We start from the raw sequence: 20820 nt of genomic DNA on the forward strand, positions 1-20820 counted from the left end.
ATCACCATGCAGAGCAGTCAGCGAAAGCCTACGCATCCCACCCGATCTCACTTCCCTTCACCCAACTACAGTCATGCTCATTAGACAGATGGGGGATACTGAGGCTATGAGAGTGGGAAGTGTTTTGCTGCAGGACAGGCAGCAGGAAGTGGCAGTGCTGGGACTGGAACCAAGGTCTGGAAGACTCCAGCATCAGCCATTGCCTAGCTGGGAGGTGGTCCAGTCCCTCAGGCCTTCCCCTTACCTGTGGCCCAGGCCTCCTTCCCAAGAGGCAGAAGAAAGGCCTGCAGAAGCCCATTTTACAGATGTGGACACTGAGGCCTCCACTCACTGGCTAGGGCAACAGCCTGCACTTGCAAGCCTCAGTGACTATCACTGTGAGCGCCTCTTGCCCACAAGGCTGGTCTCCATGGCCACCACTATTTATAACCACCCTTTGAGGGACAGATGGCTCTTATACCCAATTATAGATTACAGTGGCCATTCTTTATTGAGCACGTACTATGTGGAAGCACCCACCCCTACCCCCAAGCCCTTCATGTTTGTGTTCTGATCAAATCCTCTCCCTATACTTCCAGTGGGGTCAGCACTATGACCATCCCCATTTTGCAGATGAGGAAACTGAGGCCCAGAGAGTCTAAGTGACCACACAGTTAGGAAAATGTAGAACAGAGAATTCTAAACCTGCCTGGGTGATGCCAGAGCTTTCATTCTTAATCATGGGGGTCCCCAGACAACGGCATCCTGTCCTTGAGGTGGGGAGAGACTCTGTTTGAGGCTAATGACTTAACCTTTCAGTGCCTCAATTTCTTCCTCTGTAAAATCGGGATAATAATAGTAGTACCTATCCCTGGGCTGTTGTGAGGATTAAATGAGTTAATGTTTGTAAAGTGCCCAGAGCCGCACTGCCCAGTACAGTAGCCACTAGCCCCATCTTAGTTACCTAGTACCGCTATTACAGAAATACTGCAAGTCTGTGGCTTTAACAAACAGAAATTTACTTTCTCACAGTTTAGGAGGCTAGAAGTCTGAATTCAGGGTGCCAGCTCTAGGGGAAGGCTTTCTGTCTCTCTATTGGCTCTGGAGAGGGGTCCTTGTCTCTTTGAGCTTATGCTCCTGGGCGATCTTTATGTAGCTTGGCATCTCTCTTCTCCATCTCTGCTTGCTAGCTTGCTTGTTACTCTCTTTTTTATCTCCAAAGAGATTGACTCAAGACACACTGTACACTAATCCTGTCTTATTAACATAACAAAGACAACCCATTCCAAAATGGGATTATAACTACAGGCATAGAGTTTAGGATTTGCAACACGTATTTTTGCGGGACACAATTCAACCCGTAAGACCCCATGTGCCTCTTTATATTTTAATTAACATTCAATAAAACGTCAAATTCAGTCCCTCAGCTGCACTGGCCACATTTCAAGCGCTCAGTAGCCACCTGGGACTAGGGGCGACCATATCGGACAGTGCAGACAGAACAATTCTGCCATCGCAGAAAGTTCCATTGGCTGGTGATGGCACAGAGCTGTGCCTGGCACAGAGTCAGCCTCAAAAACTGTTAGTCATATTATTATCACTCCTAGGTCTGTTAATTATCACACTTGTTATTGTTAACTTATTACAGCCTATTGTTATTTTTATATTATTACTAACCTGTAACTATAATATTATTATTAGTCCTATACCTGTTAACTATTAAGTAATATTATTATTAATCTCCTATACCTGGTAACTATTATTATGGTATTGTTATATTATACTTATTATTAATAATCTTATTAATACCCTACTGTTATTATTTCATATTGACTATTCTTAGTCCCATAACCATTTTCTATTACTATTATTGATCCTAGACTTGTTAACTGTTATTATACTATTAAAAAAACATTAATCCTGCTAATACACAAGTATTATTTTATATATGCCATTAATCCTGTAATAGCTAATAATAACTATTACTGTTAATCAGACCTGTTAACTAGTGTTCTGTTATTATATGTAGTGTCATTAAGTCTTTTAATCCTGTAGTGGTTAACTGTTCTGTCGCTGTTATTAATCTTGGGAGCCAGGGGCCCGGTTCTTCCTGTTCCCAGCAGCATCTGCAACCCCGGAACTTTGCACACAGTAGGTCCTCGGCCTTCAGTGTTTTTCACTCTGGGAAGGAAAAAGGTAGGGGGACCTGCTTCCTTGAATCAGTCGTGGGAATTCCAATCAAGCTCTTTCTCTCTTGGGACCCCACTCACAAGCCGAGAAGTGGGAGGAGCCCCAGCCAGCTAGCACCCGGTTGCAGATGAGAGAAACCGCTGCTTCTGAGCACAGCGGGGCCCCAAGTGGCAGGCAAGGTGATGGGACGAGTATTTGCTGTGACTCCTTTGCCTTTTCTACGAAAAAAAAGCGAGAGGTCTCTGTATTAGGAGAGCATGGAAACAAGAAACCAGACTCCGGAGGGGACACGTGGAGAGAAGAAATCTAGCAAGGAAGGAAACCGGTTTGGGGCTCCGAGCAATCTGGTGTGAGAGAAGACTCGAACAGTGATTAAAAAGGGGAAGAACCACAAGTCCCCATTTAAGTCAGCAGAACTGCTCTCTGGGCAGTGAGAGGGAAAGTGCTTGTGGCTGGCAGATTTCAGCAACCATTTGGTAGCAGCTGTGTACAAGGGCCAGGCTGTTCTGTGGGCGCCATCTGGCAGTGTGGCTGCAGGTATGTAACCTCTCTCTCTGGGCCTCAGTCTCCGCAAGTATAATAAGGAGATAATAATATGGGGCGGTGACTTTAGGCTTCCCTGACGCCCACCCCCTTTGCCCCGCATCTCCCGTGAGCATCAGTGGGATGCCTTCTAATTGGGTTGCCAACTACAGGCTTTGCAGCTCAAAATCCAAAGCTGGGAGGTCCCTCTCCTGCTCAAAACCCTCCATGGCTCCCATTGCCCTCAAGATAATTCCCAAACTCCCCATGGGGACCTTCAAGATCCCACCTTTCCAACTTCATCTTTTCCCATCTCTCAGTCTAGGACTTACCACTGCCTTCTTATTTTTCTCAAGCAAGCACCGAGCTTATTCCTACCTCAGGACCTTGCACTTGAGGTTTCCTTGGCCTGGATCCCTCTGTGGCTGGAGGGGGTCACAGCTCAAGTGTTAGGTCCTTAGGGAGCCCTCCCTAAGCCTCCAGTCTAAGATAGTCCCTTCCCATGTCCCATCCTATGACATCTTCCTAATAATTGTACACATTTGTCACCTGTGTCCCTCACTAGAATGTCACCTCCAGGAGGGCAGGGGTATTTATCTGTTTTGTTCATTGCTGTGTCCCCAGCACCTAGAACAGTGCCTGGCACACAATAGGTATCGTTTGTATTTATGGAAAACATGAACTCCCAGCATTCCCTGGCTGGTTCCTTCAAGGTTTTTGGATCCTACACAGGACAGGGTCCTCCCTGCCCCATGCAGGTGGAGTCAGGAAACCCCCATCTTCTGGGGAACCCCTTCCTGCAGCTGCAAGGGGCAGGACCTGTTTGTTTAACAAACACTCCTGTAGGGCTTCTGGGCCAATGCTTACAGCTTTAGATGCATAACTCATTTAACCCTCACAACAACCCCGTGGGCGGGTACTCTTATTATTTCCATTTCACAGACGAGGAAATTGAGGTATGCAGGAGGCTTTTGCCCAGGCAGTCGGACGGAGGAGGGACCCCCTTCCCTCCTCCCCTTGTCTAAGAAGGTGTGAGGTGGCCCCTCCAAGTTGGGGCGTAAACGACTTGTTTCCTGTTGGGGTGGGGAGAAGAACGGCGGACATCCCCCCACCCCCCCATGTACTGGGGAGAGGCTAGCTGAGAGCATGGCCTAGCTCAGACTAGAGGGTCTACCCATTGTCAGTGTAGCCATCCGGGAGGCCCATTTGTTGTTGTTAATTGTCCTGGAGCCGATTCAGACTCATAGAGAGCGCAATGCGTTACAGAGTAGAACTGCTCCATAGGGTTTTCTTGGCTGTATCCTAACGGAAGCAGATCTCCGGGCCTTTTCTTCTGTGGTATCGCTGGGTGGGTTCGAACCACAAACTTTGAAAGAAAATGAAAGTAGCCCGGGGAGAGAATGGGAAACTCAGACGGCATGGCAGCCAGTGGTCACGGAGAGCTTCCAGGAGAAAGATGCAGCCCTCCCGGAGCTGGGGGTGGGTGGTCTACACCGGCACCCACGGCGGCCAGAGCAGAGCCGGAGATGAGGGGCGGAGCCCGGATGGGGGTGCTGGGGCCGTGGCGGCCGGCTCGGCAGAGTCACGGGGAGTCGGGGCCGGGCGGGGTTGAGCTCCCTTCCCTGGCGATGATGAAAGTGGCGGCAGCTATTGCACCGACGACCCGGCTCGCGGCGATAAGGCCTCGGCGGAGGGAGTCGGCAGGCACGCCCCCTCGAGGCCAAGAGGCCCGGCCCTCTCCCGGCCTGGCCCCGCCCCTTGGCCGGGCCCCGCCCCCTCAGTGCTGAGGCACCTCGCAGCCTGCTAGGAGGTTCGGTGGGTGGAGTCAAGGCTGCCCCCACCCCTCGGGCCGTCTCTTCCCGCCTTCGGGCTGCGAGAGGCCAGTCCGGTGGGCGAGCTGTGGGTGTGGCTTGACAAGGCTCCGCCCCTCAGATGGAGCCTCGGGATCTCGGCGGGGGAGGAGCACGGTTGATAGGCAGGGCCAGGTTAGGCCCCGCCCCCAGGAGGCGTGTGTCACTGTCCGCACCCTCCGGCGAGTCTCCCGGTGGCCGGCGTGTTGGGGCGTGGCCCGATGTAGCCACACCCCTCTCTGGCCCCGCCTCCGTGGCCGCCCTCCTCGCTGTGCTGCTCTCGAGCCGCGGTTTCTCTTTACATAACGGCGCGGGGCGGTATGGGCTCAGGCTGCCGCCTCCGCCCGGCCGCCCGCCCGGACTGTCGCGGCCCGCGGGGGCGACGGCGGCGGCAGCAAAGTTTTCCCGGTGGCGACCCGGGGGCGCTTCCTCCCGCAACTGTCATGCGCTGGCAGCGGAAATGATGAGACGCTGGCCATTTTCCGAGCCTGGGTTTCCTGCCTGAGCCCCGCGCGAACGAGCCGCGAGCGAGCCGCCGGCGCGCGGGACACAACGCGCCCGGGGCGGGGTTCCGCCCGCCCCCTCGGACTTCGGGGGGGTCGGGGGCGCGCGACGCCATGGGCCGGCCGGGCCCGGACCCCCTGTCTCTCAGGTAAGCCCGCCTTTCCCCGCTCTGCCTTCCCCAGCGGCTGGAAGGGCTTTAATGCGGGAAGAGGAGGCCCCGTAGCCAGTTCTGCTCAGCCTCTGCACACCCCCATAATATCCCCAAATATGCCTGCAGCTCGTTCAGATGGGGCGTGTAGGGAGACCCTTACCTGCCTCTTGCGACATCACCCCTGCCGAAACCCCACCCACACACGTGCTGGGATGTACTAAGGGTAGCCAAGGCAGTGGGTGGGGGGGCTGGGAGAGGTATAGCCAACAGCCCCAAACCACCTCCAAAGTCGCCCAGCCCCCAAGGACTGCACTGCCCGCAACTCGTGCCTGGTAAGGCGGGGTTGAGGGTCACCGCTTGGAATCTTGAAAGTGAAAGTAGTCAAACTGAGGCTGTGAGAATGGGTGAGCCCTCCATGAGCAGGGCGCAGGGCCCCTCCCCGCTCCCCAAGGCCAGGCCATGTGGTTCAGAGGGTAGCGGCCCCAATTCCGGAAGCCCCTCTTCCCACTCCCTGGCCTGCGTCTTGGGCCAGGCCGGGTGTCCATACCGCTACATTTGGAGGTCCACTAGGGTTTAAAGAGCCTACACTCTCGAGGCATCCTTAGGCTGGGCCTCCCAGGTCGCGGGCCTGAGGCTCCTGGGGAACCCCACCCCACCACACATACAAAATGGGCGGGGGGCGTTGGCCTCAGGTCAGCAGAGCCGGGAGGGTATTTCTGAGGCCTCGAAAGCCTGCTGCAGAAATTCCCTCGCTTCCTTCCTTCTGATTGTGGGAGCTTTTGTTGGGGGGGAGGCTGCATTTGAGGAACTGGGGTGGGGGCCTGCCTGCCCGTCCGCTTCTTTTTTTCTTTAATTTCCTCATTCTCCCGTTTCTCTTCCCCATTCCCCGGCCACGATGATGTAGGTGAGGAGGTCACTGCTTGCAGCTGGGGGCCTCCGGGGGGGGGGCACGGCCGGCCTCCGCTGAGTGGGAGGAAGTGAAATCCAGAGCAGAGCGCCTGGGGAGGCTTGTCAGCAGAGCCAAGGTCCAGCGTTGGGGACGGAAGGGGTTGAGACCTGACCCGAACCCCCTTCGCCTGGGAGATGCGCATCCTGGTCACCCCCCAGCTGCCAGACCCCGCCAGGGCAGCCTGGCCATCTCACGGCCCCATTTTCGAGTCCCTTCAAGCAAAAGTCTCCAGGGACAGGGGCGCCCGAGTCATGTCTGGATTTCCCATCCCTGACCTAGGGGCTGGAGCGGAAACAGCTCGCGAGGATCCCAGGGACCTGCGGGGGCTGGAGACTCGGTCTTAATGGGGGGAGAGCAGGCAGAGGCCCCCTGGGCGGGCTGGGGTCAGGGGACGAGAGGCCAGGGCCCGTTGGGGGAAGTTGGAAGGGTTTTTTTTTAATACACTTGGCTGTGCCTTTTCCCACAACCCCTCTCTGGGGGAGAAATCCTTCTGAGCCAAAGGGTGAACATTCCTAGAACTCCTGCGAGTCCCCGTGGGCCACGGCTGGCTGCAGGCGGCTGGCTGCAGGCACAGGGCTGAAGTACAGCTGGGGTCTGAGGACTGCTGGGCTCAGCAGTGCTCGAGGAGGGTCCTGGAGGCCTAGGTTCCAATCTCTCCCTGCCTCTTTCTGCTGAGGGAGTGGGGCAAGTGACATGTGTGAGCCTCAGTTTCCCCTGTGTGAAATGGGGTCATAGCAGGTTGCGGTGGAAATTAATGTGCCAGTTTGTGAAAATCACCTACTTGCTGGCAGAGAAAAAGAGTTCAGTTACAGGTGGCGGTAGTGATTTTTTACAGTATTTGTATTGTGATGAAAATACACGCAACAAAACACACCAGCTCAGCCATTTCTGCATGTATAATTCAATGCTATTACATTTATCAGGTTGTGCAGCCATTCTTGATGTCCTTCTCCAAGGGATTCCAAGTTGTTCTTGTTTGTATCATTCGTGGTGGTGGTGCTGGCTGGGCACTGTTCCTTTATCAGCATGCCTTGAGCACCTGCAGCACTGAAGTTCCCCTAGTCTTTGGGAGGAGTGCTGAAGTCCAGGGCTGTTGAGGTGATGGCATTAATCACCCCGCCTCAGTTTCCTCATCTGTCAAATGGGTATGATAGTAGTTCCTACTTTTTAGGGCTGTTGGCACGGTAAAAGAATGTTTAGAATGACTTGGTCCACAGGAGCAGTAGCAGTAAGATGGCATTATTATGATCTTTTTTTGTTGTGGCTGTTAGCCTCACTTGTTTTTCTCCCTGACCCCTCTTACTGCCCCTCGCCCCCTCACCCCCTAAACCCTTGGCTTGAGCCTTCTTTGGTAAAGAGACCTTTCTAGAACAAAGTGCATCCTGTAGGACTGCTGCAGATACGGTGGCAGCCTGGGCCAGGCAGCTGCTGGGTAGCCCCACAGCAGAGCAAGTCAGCCAACGGGGACTTTTGGGTGCCTGGGTCCAGCTGTGCCACCTCGGACACTGCCCACCTCCTGCGTGGTGGAGCCTCCTCCAGGGCAGAAGCCAGGGGAAAAGGACATGAAGGCACTTGGAGGGGCTGCCCCGGGTGGGGCAAGACAGGGCACCCTCCCCAGCCATGGGGGGCTCAATGAGGGGGCTCCCAGGGGACCCAGCAGGGAGCTGCCCTGGCACTTCCCCTCAAACCCTTCTCAGGGGCTGATTTTCTTGAGGGTACACCGTTGCTGGTAATTCCTGGGTTGGTCACCTAACCTCTCCAAGCCAATTTATTCGGAGTCCGTGAAAGAATTTTAATCGCTCCCTTCACAGTTTGCGATGGAGTGTTGATGAGCCAGCAGTAAAGGACTGGACCGGCACTCAGTTAGTGATGACCTGACCTCCCTGGGCCTCACCTGCCTAGTGGGGCCAACAGTCCTGGCCTCTCCAAGATGGTTGTGCAGACAAAGTATACTAGCTAGGGTGGTAAAGTGCCTGGCACGGAGTAGTGACTCGAACCAGGCTGGCTATAATTACCATGGGTGTGTGACCTTGGGCTTGTCCCTCAACTTCTCTGAGCTACAGGTTCTCCTCATCTACATAATGGGGATAATAATTATCACCTAATGGAGTTGTTTTGGGAGAACAGGCATGCACATGCCCAGCATGCAGTCAGCATGTAAAAGTTCCCGCTGATGTTATTAACACCCAAGGGCATCGCACTTAACTGTCAGGTTTCCTGGGAAGATGGGCTTCTGTGACCCCAGGTGTTCGGCATCTGCCTGGGCGGGGCAGGAAGCTGCTTCCATCTGGCGGAGACTGTCTGGGAGATTCCAGGGGTGAAGTACAAGGGATGTGTTCCCAGCTAGCCCCCATTCCCAGCTACCCACCCTCCCCAAGGAAACTGAGGCCGGCAGGCTGCCCAAGGGAAGTGACTCAGCTGGGGTCACTCGCTGAGTCAGTCCTAATTGGACCCAGGAGCCCTGCACCCCAGCTCTCAGCCTTCCGGGGCCTGAGGCTCTCTGGGGATCAGGGAGGCCCAAGGCTTGGCAACTGGACAATGGCCACAGCTGGACCCACACTCACTTGGGTCCTGTGGCCTGAGTGGCCAGTGTTCCTTGGTCAGGGCTTGAGGGTCCAGCTGGGCCACCCAGCCCAGTGTCCTCCTCCTACCCAGCTGGGGCAGGGGGGCACTTTCCCGGGAGAGCAGGTCCTGCTGGCGTCCCCCAGCCCCGCCCTGGCCGGAAACCCGGCAGCTGAGCAGATGGCTGGAAGATTTTTCCTCCCACGCCACCCTGTCAGGGGTCGGCCAGGGGGGCTGGGCTGCGGGCTTCCTCGTGAGCCGGGCCTGGAGCCCCTGGGGGCCCACCCGGATGTGGCCCCCCCAGCCGGCCGGGGGGAGCCAGCTGCTGCCCAGGACGCATGTCCCCAGGGAGGCCTGGGAGGGAGGAAGTCTGTGCCCCGCTCAGCCTGAAGCTGACTCACGGGGTGCCCAATGGGGGGGGTTACCTGGTAGGGGACCTGGTTACGGGTGCCTGGGCGGAAATGAGGCTGGGGAAGGTGGACACAAAAGAGGGCCTTTGACATGGAGCATTCGCCAGCCATCTGGGGAGGAGAGGCCCAGAGAGTGTAACGTGCACCTGGAGAGGCATGCAGACGCAGGAGGGCTTCAGCGCACCCCTCCTGAGACCCTAAAGCAGCTGACCTTGCACCATTGGGGGGCACGCTGAGAGGCCTCCACCTTGATAGCATCTCACCCCTCTTCTCTGCTCAACCTGGGAGTTTGGCGGGCACTGTCCAGTGTGGAGATGGTCCCAGAAGCCTAGCTGGGATGGTGGTGGGTGTCAGGCTGGGGTAGGGGCAGAGGAAGCTAGAGGACATTTCCTGCTTTGGCAGATGTGCTGCACTAGGTGACCCTGGAGACAGCACAGTGTGTATGGGCTGCCCCACCTCTCAGGCTCCCCACAGCCCCAGAGCCTTTGCCTCCTACTCCCTGTGGGTTTGTCTGCATCTGGCCAGTGTGAATGTGTGAAAGGGCAGTGGAATTCCACCAGCCCTCAGGGCCTCCTTGGGCAGGGGTCTGGACTCCTGGAGCAGCTAGTACTGTGGATGGGGAAGACAGAAACGTTCCCTGTGGCACGGAGTCAACCTGGCGGCCTCCCTGGAGGAGGCGGCGGCTCCCGCTGTAGGCATGGGCCTCTGCCCAAACAGCTGTGAGCTGGGGCAGGGAGGTGGTAGCAACTCTCCAGCAGCGGGTGAATCGCTTTCTCTCTGGGAGCCTCAGTTTTCTCAACTTGAAAGTTGACTTCTTTCCAGGGGGACTCTAAAGGTTGGAGGCCTAGATACCACACTAGCTTCATAGAAGGGGAGTGAGGTTTTTCCTTTTCCTCTGGGGATGGGGAGGGATCTGATCTTTAACTGTAAATCATTTTTTAAATTACTCAATTAATAATTGTTTCCCGTCAAGAGCTTCTCAGTCCCCTACCCCCAGGGCTGGCATGGTCTCATCAACTGCTCTCAGTTTTCTTTACCACAATTTAAAACATCCTCCCAAATAACTTTTTTTCCTGGTTTTTGGGTGGTGAGAATGTTCTGGAATTAGAGTGGTATGGTTATACGACATTGTAAAGGTATTAAAAGCTACTGGACTGTACACTTTAAAGCGGTTAAAAAGGGAATTTTATGTTATGTGAATTTGATCTCGATAAAAAAAATCCTCCAAGCCTTGGCAGGTGGAATCCCCACAGCGGGGAAGGCTTTCTTTGCACCTGGGCCTGGTCATTAACAAGGAAACGTTAGCTTCCCTGAATTACAATTAATTATAGGGGCTGTTGCCGTGGGGAGACACTGGTGAGCCCCATCTCTGGGTCACGGGTGTGAGCTGGCCCCACAGCGCAGAGCAAGCCGTCCAAGCTTCTATGAGTTCTCACTGTCTTGTGTGGAGACTTGAGGGTCCCTTGGGGTGGATATGCTTGAATGAGGAACACCAGGCCAAGGCTTTGGCGTTAAGGTCCTTGCCAAGCCTCCCTTAGCAGGCACTCTGGAAACCACAGCTGTGCTCCTGGGTCGCAGGCTGACCCCACCCACCCCCAGCTGGGTCCCTGAATAATGGGCGTGGAGTAGCTGCCTCCATGTGTTTGCCGAGGGGACTAGAGGCCGGTGCCAGGGCACACCCAGATGAGACTGTCCTTGTCCCTCACCTAGCTGCAGGACCTTGGGGAATCCTGAAGACTGCCCAGCTAGGGGCTAGGGTGCCATTGACTATCCTGACCCCCTGCCCCAAGACCCCAGCGGCCACCCCAGGCTGAGGGTGAGAGGGATTCCAGGACTTCTGCTCTTATCTCTGGCGATACCCCAGTGAAGGCACCTTTGTGGGGAAGGCTGTTCATCCCTCTGGCTGCCCAGCATCCCAGGGGCTCCACTGGGGCTTGGGCAGAGGTACCCCAAAGTCCCCTCCCCACTCACACCCTGCAGACTGAGCCCAGGGGTCTCCTGGATCAAAATTGCTTCCAGCTGAGAACTTTTTAATCACTGATCCCAGAGTTGGCCCCATCTGACCAGTTGCTCTCCATCTGTGCCTGGCACATAGTAAGTGTTCAGTAAACCAAGGCCTGAGCGGGGGACTGCCTTCCTGTGGGCTGGCTGCCCGCCTGGCCAGGAAGCCTCTCTGGCGCAGCCCCCTCCCCGGCCCAGGCCGCAGCTGACTGCTCTGGCTGGTGATTTCCTGCCTGGAGCTGCCTGAGCAGCCGCCTCTCCCCTGAGAAGGCCTTTTGTTCGGGCTCCCTTGATGCCCCCGGCCCGGCCCGGCCCGGCCCGGCCCACAAGGCCAGCTCCCCCTGCGGCTCTCATGGTGGGCAGGCTGGCACTCCCCAAAGCCAGGGTACCACTGTCTTAATGCAAAAACCAAAACCCAAACCACACCCACTGCCATCGAGTCGATTCCGACTCAGGAGCCGTATAGAACAGATGAGAACTGTCCCATAGGGTTTCCAAGGCTGTAAATCTTTAAGGAAGTAGCCTCCCACATCTTTTTCCCATTCAAACGCCAACAGTAAGTAATAAAACAGCACCGGCGACTGGTTTCTTGAGCCCTGTGCCAAGCATCCTGCAGGCAACAGCTCTTTGAGTGCCCCTAGCTAGCACCAAGAGAAGAACATCAGCCCATTTTACAGGTAACGCTGAGGCTCAGAGAAGGAAGCTCCCTCTTCCACATCACATAGCGAGGAGGTGGCAGAGGCAGGATTTGAACCCACATTTGGTCCATGGATCCACCACAAAAGGGGGCATCGAGAGGAAGGTATCAGTGGCTTTCTCAGAGCCCCACCACCTTTTGCTCTAGTTGGTGTGAGTTGGGAACGTGACTCCGGAGGCTGGAACGTGAGCTGACCCTGTCTAAGCTCAGGAACTCATTAATTTATACCTGTAACATTTCTGGAGCACTGGCAGGGCAGTATTAGCAGAAATGAAGTGCTTCTCAGCCCTGGGGTAGGGGGTGCAGGCCCAGGTAGGGGCAGGGGGATGGTAACATCATCCACATTTAGCCAGCAAATGTAGCCAAGTGAGCCGGGTCCCCATCTCAGCTCTGCCCCTTGCCGGCTGTGTGACTGGGGCAAGCTGCTCCTTCTATGCCTTGGTTTGCTCAATCTGTGAAATGGGCATAATGCTAGACCTCGCCCTTCCTATGGGGATTAAAGGAGTGCATGTATGCCAAGTGTTTGGTACAGAGGAGCACACGTAGAAAACCTGAACTAATGTCGTTTATTTAGTGACCGTTGTTTTCTCTTTTCCACTCTGTGGCTATTTTTCTAACCACCTGGTGGGTTTGGGAACTGGACCAGAAGTTGAGGCCGACTCAGGCCTTACACCTCCACTTCCCCCTGCAGCTCACCATTCATTCAGTGACCACTCATCGGGAGTGGCTCCCCGTTCTGTGCGTCTGGGCACTGATCAGGCCTTTGGGGGCTGGAACCCTGGTGGTGCAGTGGTTCAGAGCTCGGCTGCTAACCAAAAGGTCGGCAGTTCAAATCCGCCAGCTGCTCCTTGGAAACCCTACGGGGCAGTTCTTCTCTGTCCTGCAGGGTCAGTATGAGTCAGAATCAACTCTATGGCAATGGGTTTTTTTGTTTTGGTTTTCCACGTGGGGGTTCCTATTTGCCATTAGCTGCGGGACTTCTTTGTGTTTCAGTTACCCCATCTGTAAAATGGGAGCAACAACGGGACCTACCTCCTCCAGTTGCCTTGAAGGCTTTGTAAAAGTGGTTAGAAGCATGCCTGATGTGTAGCAGGGGTGCATTAAATGGTTCTGTTCTTATGGGGGAGTCAGGGGAAGGGGCACAGTTAGGAGGGCCCCCAGCCATGGCCAGGGCGGCAAGCGAGTTCCTAGTGGGTGCAGCTATTCTGGGGAAGGCTCCTGCCAGGCTTTGGCCCTGGAGTTGGGGCTTTGGCACACTGACACATAAGGGTTGGCAGAGACAGGTGTTCCAGGCCAAGGGACAGGCACTGGCAGAGGCCCAGGACACTGAGAAGGTAGGCTGGCCCAGTGAAGGGTGACCACTGGCCAGTGCTGGCCACCAACTGACCTCTTAATGTTGATTAATTCATGCCATAAGCATTTATTGAGCTACTACTGTATGCCAGGGTCTGGAGATAGAGCGGGGAGTGGCTCTTGGTCTGAGCACAGAGTCCAGTGGGAAGACAGTTGCTCAGTAAAGTATCACAGATACTGAAGGACGATGTAGGTTGAGGGACACCTTCATGTCTCCACTCAGCTGCTGAGCTCAGGGAAGGCTTCTCCAAAGCCGTATGTGGTGTGAGTGTGGAAGCAGATGGAGAGCTGACTGGCTGAGGGAACGGGTCAGACCAACTGGCTGAGGCAGCCAGTGTGGTAGCCGGGTCAGACCATCCAGGGCTGCCCAGGTAGGGCAGGAGCTTGGGTTTGGGTTCTGAGAGCTCTCTGGGGACCTCTAGCCCATGAAGACAGGGCCTGCCCCCCTCCAAAGTCAGGGATTGACAAAGGACCCTCCGTCCTCAGCCATAGGGGTGGTTTTTATGGCAGAGCATGGTGGTCAAGGACACACGTGGCTCCTCTCTCTTCCCTTCCACCTGGCAGCTTTTACAGACAGCCTACTATGTGCAAAGTGCCTACTGTATGCCTGCTGAGGACTCTGGTATGTAGAACTGTGGTACAGAGTGCCCTCCCAGTACCCTCCACTGCCTGGGTACCCTGCTGCCATGAGCTGCAGGGTTACTGCAGGCCTGGAGGAGGCAGGGCAGCCTTCATCGCCCTTGTCATTGCCCTTCAGGGCTGTCCAGCCTGATAGGGCTGCATGAAGTGGGATTTGGGGGAAAGAACCCTGATTTCTGGGTTCAAACCTCAGTGTTGAGTCCTGTTTCAGGGACTCCTTACAACTACCTTATGAGGTGGATGTCATGCTGACCCCCACATGGCAAAAGAGGAAACTGAGGCTTGGAGAGGTCTAGGCAGGTGTCAGAGGCCACACAGCCAGTATATGTTCCCTGTAAATGAGAGCACCAGGGGGTTCGTCTGGTTCACTGCGCTGTCCCTGGGGCCATGCACTATGCCTGTTCTACAGTGTTGTCCTTAGCTGCTATCGAGTTGGCCCCCAGCTCCTGGTGACCCGTGTGTTACAGAGTAGAACTCCATAGGGCTTCCTTAGCTGTGATCTTTATGGAAGCAGTTCACCGGGGCTTTCTTCCATGGAGAGCCACCGGGCAGACTTGACTTGCCAACCTTTAAGTTGGCTGTTACTGTGTGCTATCAAGTTGATTTTTGACTCATCGCGACCCTACAGGTCAGAATAGAACTGCCCATAGAGTTCCAAAGGCTGTAATCTTTATGGAAGCAGACTGCCACATCTTTCTCCTGCCTTGTTAATATGTTCCTTCTTATTTTTATCAACACCAATTGTATGTTCTCAGAACATTTAAATAGCAACAACAACCAAAAAAATGGAGTTGCCATGGAATCTGACTCCTGGTGACCCCAAGCATGTCCAAGTAGAACAGTGCTGCATGGAGTTTTCAATCACTGGTTTTTGGGGAACAGACTGCCAGGCCTTTCTTCTGAGGCACCTCTGGGTGGATTCAAACCTCCAACCTTTGGTTAGCAACTGAGTGCTCTGACCATTTGCACCACCACCCAGGGATTCCACAAGAACAACAGCTGGCCTTTATTAAACATTTACTAGGCTCTAAAGCCTTTAAATGTATTAATCTTCATGACAGTATGAGATAGTACAATTATCCCCATTTTACAGGTGGGGAAACTAAGGCTGAGAGAAATTAAGTAACTTGCTTAAGGTCACACTCCAGTAAGTGGTGGTGCTGGGATTTGAACTCAGGTCCCAGAATCCCTGTTCTTAACCCTATTTTCTAGGGAGAAGCAGTTAACAGGCTTCCTTGGTTACTTTCCCCTGCACCCCAGAGGCCACTGCTGTTTCTGGATGGGTTTGCTCCAGCCAGACCCTTCTTGCCTGTATTTAAATATACTTAACGTACATTTGGAAACCCTGGTTGCATAGTGGTTAAGTGCTACATACAGCTGCTAACCAAAGCGTCGGCAGTTCAGACCCACCAGGCTCTCCTTGGAAACTCTACGGGGCAGTTCTACTCTGTCCTGTAGGGTCACTATGAGTCAGAATCGACTCGACGGCACTGGGTTTGGTTTTTGGTTTATGTACATTTACGTACACATAGAAACTGGTAGCTTAGTTTTGTGCATGTTTACATTTACAGACGTACAGTTTGTATTGTTCTGTGGTTTGCTTTTTTGCTTAAAAGTGTATGTTGGAGATCTCTCCGAGGCGAGATGCAGAATATTCCTACAGAGGTACCAGTTGATTTCAGCCCCTGCTGATGGACATTTAGGTTGTATCTGACTATCCTGTGATAAACACTGCAGCAGGAAGCGTCTGTGAGGTGTGTCCTCACACATTCCTCTCTGTGCAAATGAGCAAGAATATTTACATTCCTCTGTGCAAATGAGCAAGAATATTTAAGAGTGCAATCAAACACTTAAAAGTGGAGTTATCGGGTATATACTAGATCCTGCCAAGTTATCCCCCAGTACCAGCAACACTGCAGGTGAGTGCTTATTTCACCACATCGTCACCAGCACTGGGGATTATCGGTGATTTTACGTTTTCGACGATGTGCTGGGTGTTGTTTTAAGTAGCCGTTTGCTTTCTGCGTGCTCACTCCTGCCCTGCACCCGCGTTGTGTGTTTCAGCCTGGCCGTTCCTCCTCGGTCTCCGCCATGAATGGTCCCACCCTGCAGCCTGCCTCGACCTCCTCCGCGTCCTCTGCCTCACCTGCCGGCGTGTCCTCGGTCACGGCAGCAGCCTCCCCGTCGCCCCGGGGCTGGAGTGAGTTCTGCGAACTGCACGCCGTGGCCACGGCCCGCGAGTTGGCCCGGCAGTACTGGCTCTTCGCCCGCGACCACCCACACCACGCGCCGCTGCGCGCGGAGCTGGTCTCGCTGCAGTTCACCGACCTCTTCCAGCGCTACTTCTGCCGCGAGGTGCGCGAGGGCCGCGCGCCCGGACCCCCGGCGCGGGACTACCGCGAGACCGGCCACGGACCCCCAGCCAAGGCCGAGGCGGGCCCTGCCGAGGCGAACACGCACCCCACCGCCCCCGCTCTGCCCAAGGCACGCAGCTCTGAGGAGCTGGCCCCACCGCGGGCGCCAGGGTCCTGCGCGCTCCAGCACCTGCGCCGCAGCCTGCGACACATCTTCCGCCGCCGCTCAGCAGGGGAGCTGCCCGGAGTACCCGGAGCCTGTGCTGCTGGTGAGGCGAGCGAGGCCCCGGCACGACCTGGACTGGCCAGGAAGCTCCTGCCCTGGAACCTGGCCCGAGAGCCACCGCCCGAGGCCGTCAAGGAGGCGGTGCTGCGCTACAGCCTGGCAGACGAGGCCTCCATGGACAGTGGGGCGCGCTGGCAGCGCGGGCGGCTGGCCCTGCGGTGCATCAGCACCCCAGACGGTGGCTCCGACCGCGTGCTGGAGCTCTTCGATCCGCCCAAGGTGAGTACTCGGGGGCGGGCAGGCTGCGCACTGCATGCAGCGCCCGTCACCGCGTGGCTTGGTGTGGAGGGTGACAGCTTTCTGGCCAGTGGCCGCAAAGTGCCCGGAGGCAGGATACCTTTATTAAAAAGTTATTTTAGGTTGATGGTAGGTTTATGGACAAGTTGTAAAGATACTATAGCGATCCTGAGAGTCGCATATATACCCACCCAGCATCCCTTAGTGTTAACATTTTGTGTTGCTTTGGTATATTGAGAAGTCCTTGGTGCAAGGAGCCTTGGTGGCCAGTGGTTAAGAGACTGGCTGCTAACCAAAAGGTCAGCAGTTGGAATCCACCAGCTGCTCCTTGGAAACCCTATGGAGCAGTTCTGCTCTGCCCTATAGGATCTCCATGAGCAGGAATCGACTGGATAGGAATGGTTTTGGTTTTTGGTTGGGTGGCGCAAATCGTTACACACTTGACTACTAGCCAAAAGGTTGGCGGTTCAAACCAACCCAGAGGAGTCTCGGAAGACAGGTCTGGCGATCTCCTTCCGAAAGGTCACAGCCTTGAAAACCCTGTGGAGCAGCTCTGCTGTGCGCAGATGGGCCGTCGTGAGTCGTAGCTGACTCACTCCATGGCAACCAACAGCAACATGGCACACTTGTCACAACTAAGGAACCAACGTTGCTACGTTAGATTTTGCTAGCTTTTCCCTAACATCGTTCTTCTGTCCCGGGATCCCAGCCAGGATATGCTACATTTAGTTGTCAAGTCTCCTCAGCCTTCTCGGATGTGGGGCGGCCTCTCAGGCTTCCTTGGTTTGATGACCTCGACAGTTTTGGGGGTGTTGGTCAGGGATTCTGTAGAATGTCCAGGGGCTGGTTTTGATTTGTTCCTGGGCGTCGTGTGGGCTAGTGGCAGGTTGGTGCACGGTCCTTGGAAACCCTGACCCGATGGATTGCGACAGAGAGGAGTTGTATTTCTAGAGGGTTCAGAACTGCTGTGGGATTCTGTTGTACCCCCATGCTTTGTCAAAGTTTTATTTTCTTTCACGGTCTAAAAATGTCCTTTTGCTTTGCAATTGCCTTAATTCCAGCCTTGCGCTTGAAGTTGAAAGGTCACGGCTTCCCACACGTCTGACACACTTCATCCTTGAGCTGATGGGACTGTGTGCCTTTCCTTTAATGCTTGATTTTTCTTTGCGGTCCTACTGTGCGCTAAGGGCTTGCGCTAGAGTGTCAGCAGAGCGGATGTGATCCCAGCCTTGAGGGGCTCACAGTCTGGGTGGAGGAGACTGGTATTCATTCATTCGTTTCTTGGTTTGACACCTACTATGTGCCCGGAGCATGCTGGGAGCTGGTGAGAGCTGGCATTCTAGTGGGGGCTATTGAAGGAATAAACCCATAAACAAATGTGGGGTTATAGCTTGTGACATATACTCTCCAGGAAAAGCCAGGGGCCTCTGGGAGGATAGCCAAGGTGCCCCAATTTGGCTGGAGGGGGTGTTGTCAGAGAAGCCTCTTGTACGAGTAACCTTCTTTTTAAACTTATTTATGGGGTACCCCGCATGCCCTGAAATGCATCCTAAGAGTGCAGCACAATGCGCATTTACATGTTTGTATCTCCGAGGGACCCTGCACATCAGAGGGCTCCCTCCAGCGACCTGTGAGCCAATACCCTGTACCCACGCCCCCGCCTCCCATGAGTTAGATTTCCCTGTTCTTGAAGCAAGAATTCAAACCAGTTCAGTCATGGCTGTCGTAAACAAGGGCTGCATATGTGTTGCATAGCATCCAAACCTGTCGCCTGTGGGATTTTGATCCTAGTAGGAAACAGTCGTGCCCTGCTTAAAGATGGTGGCCGACCATGCCACTTTGAATGTGTGTCGCTCTCCACCAAACCGAAGCCTGTTGCCGTCGTGTTGATTCTGACTCATACCGACCTGTAGCACAAAGTCGAACTGCCCCACAGTGTTTCCAAGGAGTGGCTGGGGGATTTGAACTGCCAGCCTTTTGGTTAGCAGCCAAGCTTTTAACCACTGTACCACCAGGGCACCCTGTTGCTCTCCTCAGTCCTGCCAGTAATCCAATCTCTTCCATCAGGCTCCTGAAACATTCACAGGGGCGCGGTCGACTGCCATCTTTCACCGGGGCACCACTGTTTGTTTCCTACTTGGGTCAAAATCTCACGGACGACAGACTTGGTTGCTAAGCAGTGTATATGCTGCCCTTGTTTACAACGGCCATGACTAAACTGTTTTGAACCCGTTCAAAGCCCCGGACTTTTGTATAAATGGAATCACAGCATGACGCCCTTTATTCCTGGCTTCTTTCACTCAGTGTGTTTTAGAGATTATTTGGTATCCTCTTGCGCACCAGTAGTTTGTTCCTTTTTATTGCTGAGGAATATTCCATTATACAAGGTCAGTGGTGGTTCAGTGGTAGAGTTCTCACTGTCCACGCAGGACACCCAGGTTCGACTCCCAGCCAGTGCATCTCGTGAGCAGCCGCCACCCGTCTGTCAGTGGAGGCTTGCGTGTTGTCAGGATGCTGAACAGGTTTCCGCAGAGCTTGCAGACTAAGACAGCCTAGGAAGAAGGGCCTGGAGATCTGCTTCCATAAATCAGCCAACAAAAACCCGGTGGATCACAAGGGTGTGACCTGCAACTGACCACAGGGGATGGCGCAGAACCAGGCAGCATTCCATTCATTGTGCATGGGGTCGCCATGAAGTGGGGGCCGACCCCTCGGCGGCATAAAGGACAATTCCATTGTGCTGTTGTACCACAGTTGGTCTGTCCTTTCACGTTTACGCGCATATTTGAGTTGTTTCTACTTCAGGACCGTGATTGACCAAAGTTGTTAGGAAATTTGTGTCTAGGTCTTTGTGTGGGTAGGTTCCTAGAAGTGAGATTGCTGGGTCATATTATGGTAGGTGCATATTGATAAGAAATTGCCAACCTGTTTTTCAGAGTGGCTACCATTTTGCATCCCCACCAGCAGTACAAGAGGGCTCCAGTTGTTCCCCGTCCTCACCAGCACTGGGTGCTCAGAGCCTTTCATTTTTAACCACCCTGGCGAGTGTGGGGAGCCTTGGTGGTGCAGCGCTTAAGAGCTCTAACCAAGGCTGCAAACCAAAAGGTCGGCAGTTTGGATCTACCAGCTGCTCCCTGCAAACCCCATGGGACAGTTCCACTCTGTCCTATAGGGTCGCTATGAGTTGGAATTGACTCCAAGCAATGGATTTGTTTGTTTTTTTCATTTTGGTGGGTGTGGACTGGTGTCTCCCTGTGGCCTTATTGTGCATATCCCTAATGACCCCTGAGGTTCAGCACCTTTTCATTTGTTCCTCGGTTGTTGACATTTACTGTTTTGTGAAGTGCCTGCTATTTTTATTGAGTGGTCTGTTGTTTTGTCTTTTTTTCAGTTGATTTGTGGGAGTTTTTATATCGCCTGGATACATTTCCTTTGTATGGTAACTATCTTCTGCTCTGTGGGTTGGTTTTTGCTTCTTTAATGGGGGCTGGGTGGTATAAACGTTTGGAGGTTGAAGTCCACCCAAAGATGCCTCAGAAGAAAGGCCTGGCAATCTACTTCTGAAAAATCAGCCAGTGAAAGCCCTGTGGAGCACAGCTCACTTGGACACACGTGGGGTCGCCGTGCTTTGTTGGACAGGAGTCCGTAATTTCCATGAAGGCTAGCTTTTCATGGTTGGTGTTTTTTTTTCTTTTTAATCTTTAAGTGAAACTTCACAAATCAAGTCAGTCTCTCTTACAAAAATTTATATACACTTGGCTATATGCTCCTAGTTGCTCTCCCCCTAATGAGATAGCACACTCCTTCTCTCTACCCTCTATTTCTGTGTCCATTCAGCCAGCTTCTGGCCCCTCTGCCTTCTCATCTCCCCTCCAGAAGGGAGCTGCTCACATAGTCTCATGTGTCTACTTGATCCAAGAAGCTTACTCCTCACCAATATCATTTTGTATTGTCAGTCCATTCTCTGTCTGAAGAGTTGGCTTTGGGAATGGTTCCCATCTTGGGCTAACAGAAGGTCTGGGGACCATGACTTCTGGGGTCCTTCTAGTCTCAGTCAGACCATTAAGCCTGGTTTTTTTATGAGAATTTGAGGTCTGCATCTCACTGCTCTCTTGCTCCCTCAGGGGTTCTCTGTT

General features: G+C 54.0%; 1 protein-coding gene across 3 annotated transcripts in view; it reads left to right on the forward strand.

Moving 5' to 3' along the window:
* The first annotated feature begins 4859 nt into the window (after window positions 1-4859).
* Window positions 4860-20820, forward strand: part of SH2B3 (SH2B adaptor protein 3) — a 37345-nt gene continuing 21384 nt past the window's right edge. For 2 of the 3 annotated variants that reach the window (XM_003420308.4, XM_064272218.1), the window contains exons 1-2: window positions 4860-5193; window positions 15872-16666. In XM_003420308.4, the coding sequence (XP_003420356.2) occupies window positions 15899-16666 (768 nt within the window). In that variant the 5' untranslated portion in view covers window positions 4860-5193; window positions 15872-15898. Of the gene's footprint in view, window positions 16667-20820 lie in introns of all 3 variants that reach the window. The other variant, XM_064272217.1, reaches the window with a different exon arrangement.

The sequence above is a fragment of the Loxodonta africana genome, chromosome 19 (genome assembly GCF_030014295.1).
Source record: "Loxodonta africana isolate mLoxAfr1 chromosome 19, mLoxAfr1.hap2, whole genome shotgun sequence".
Taxonomy (NCBI): Eukaryota; Metazoa; Chordata; class Mammalia; order Proboscidea; family Elephantidae; genus Loxodonta; species Loxodonta africana.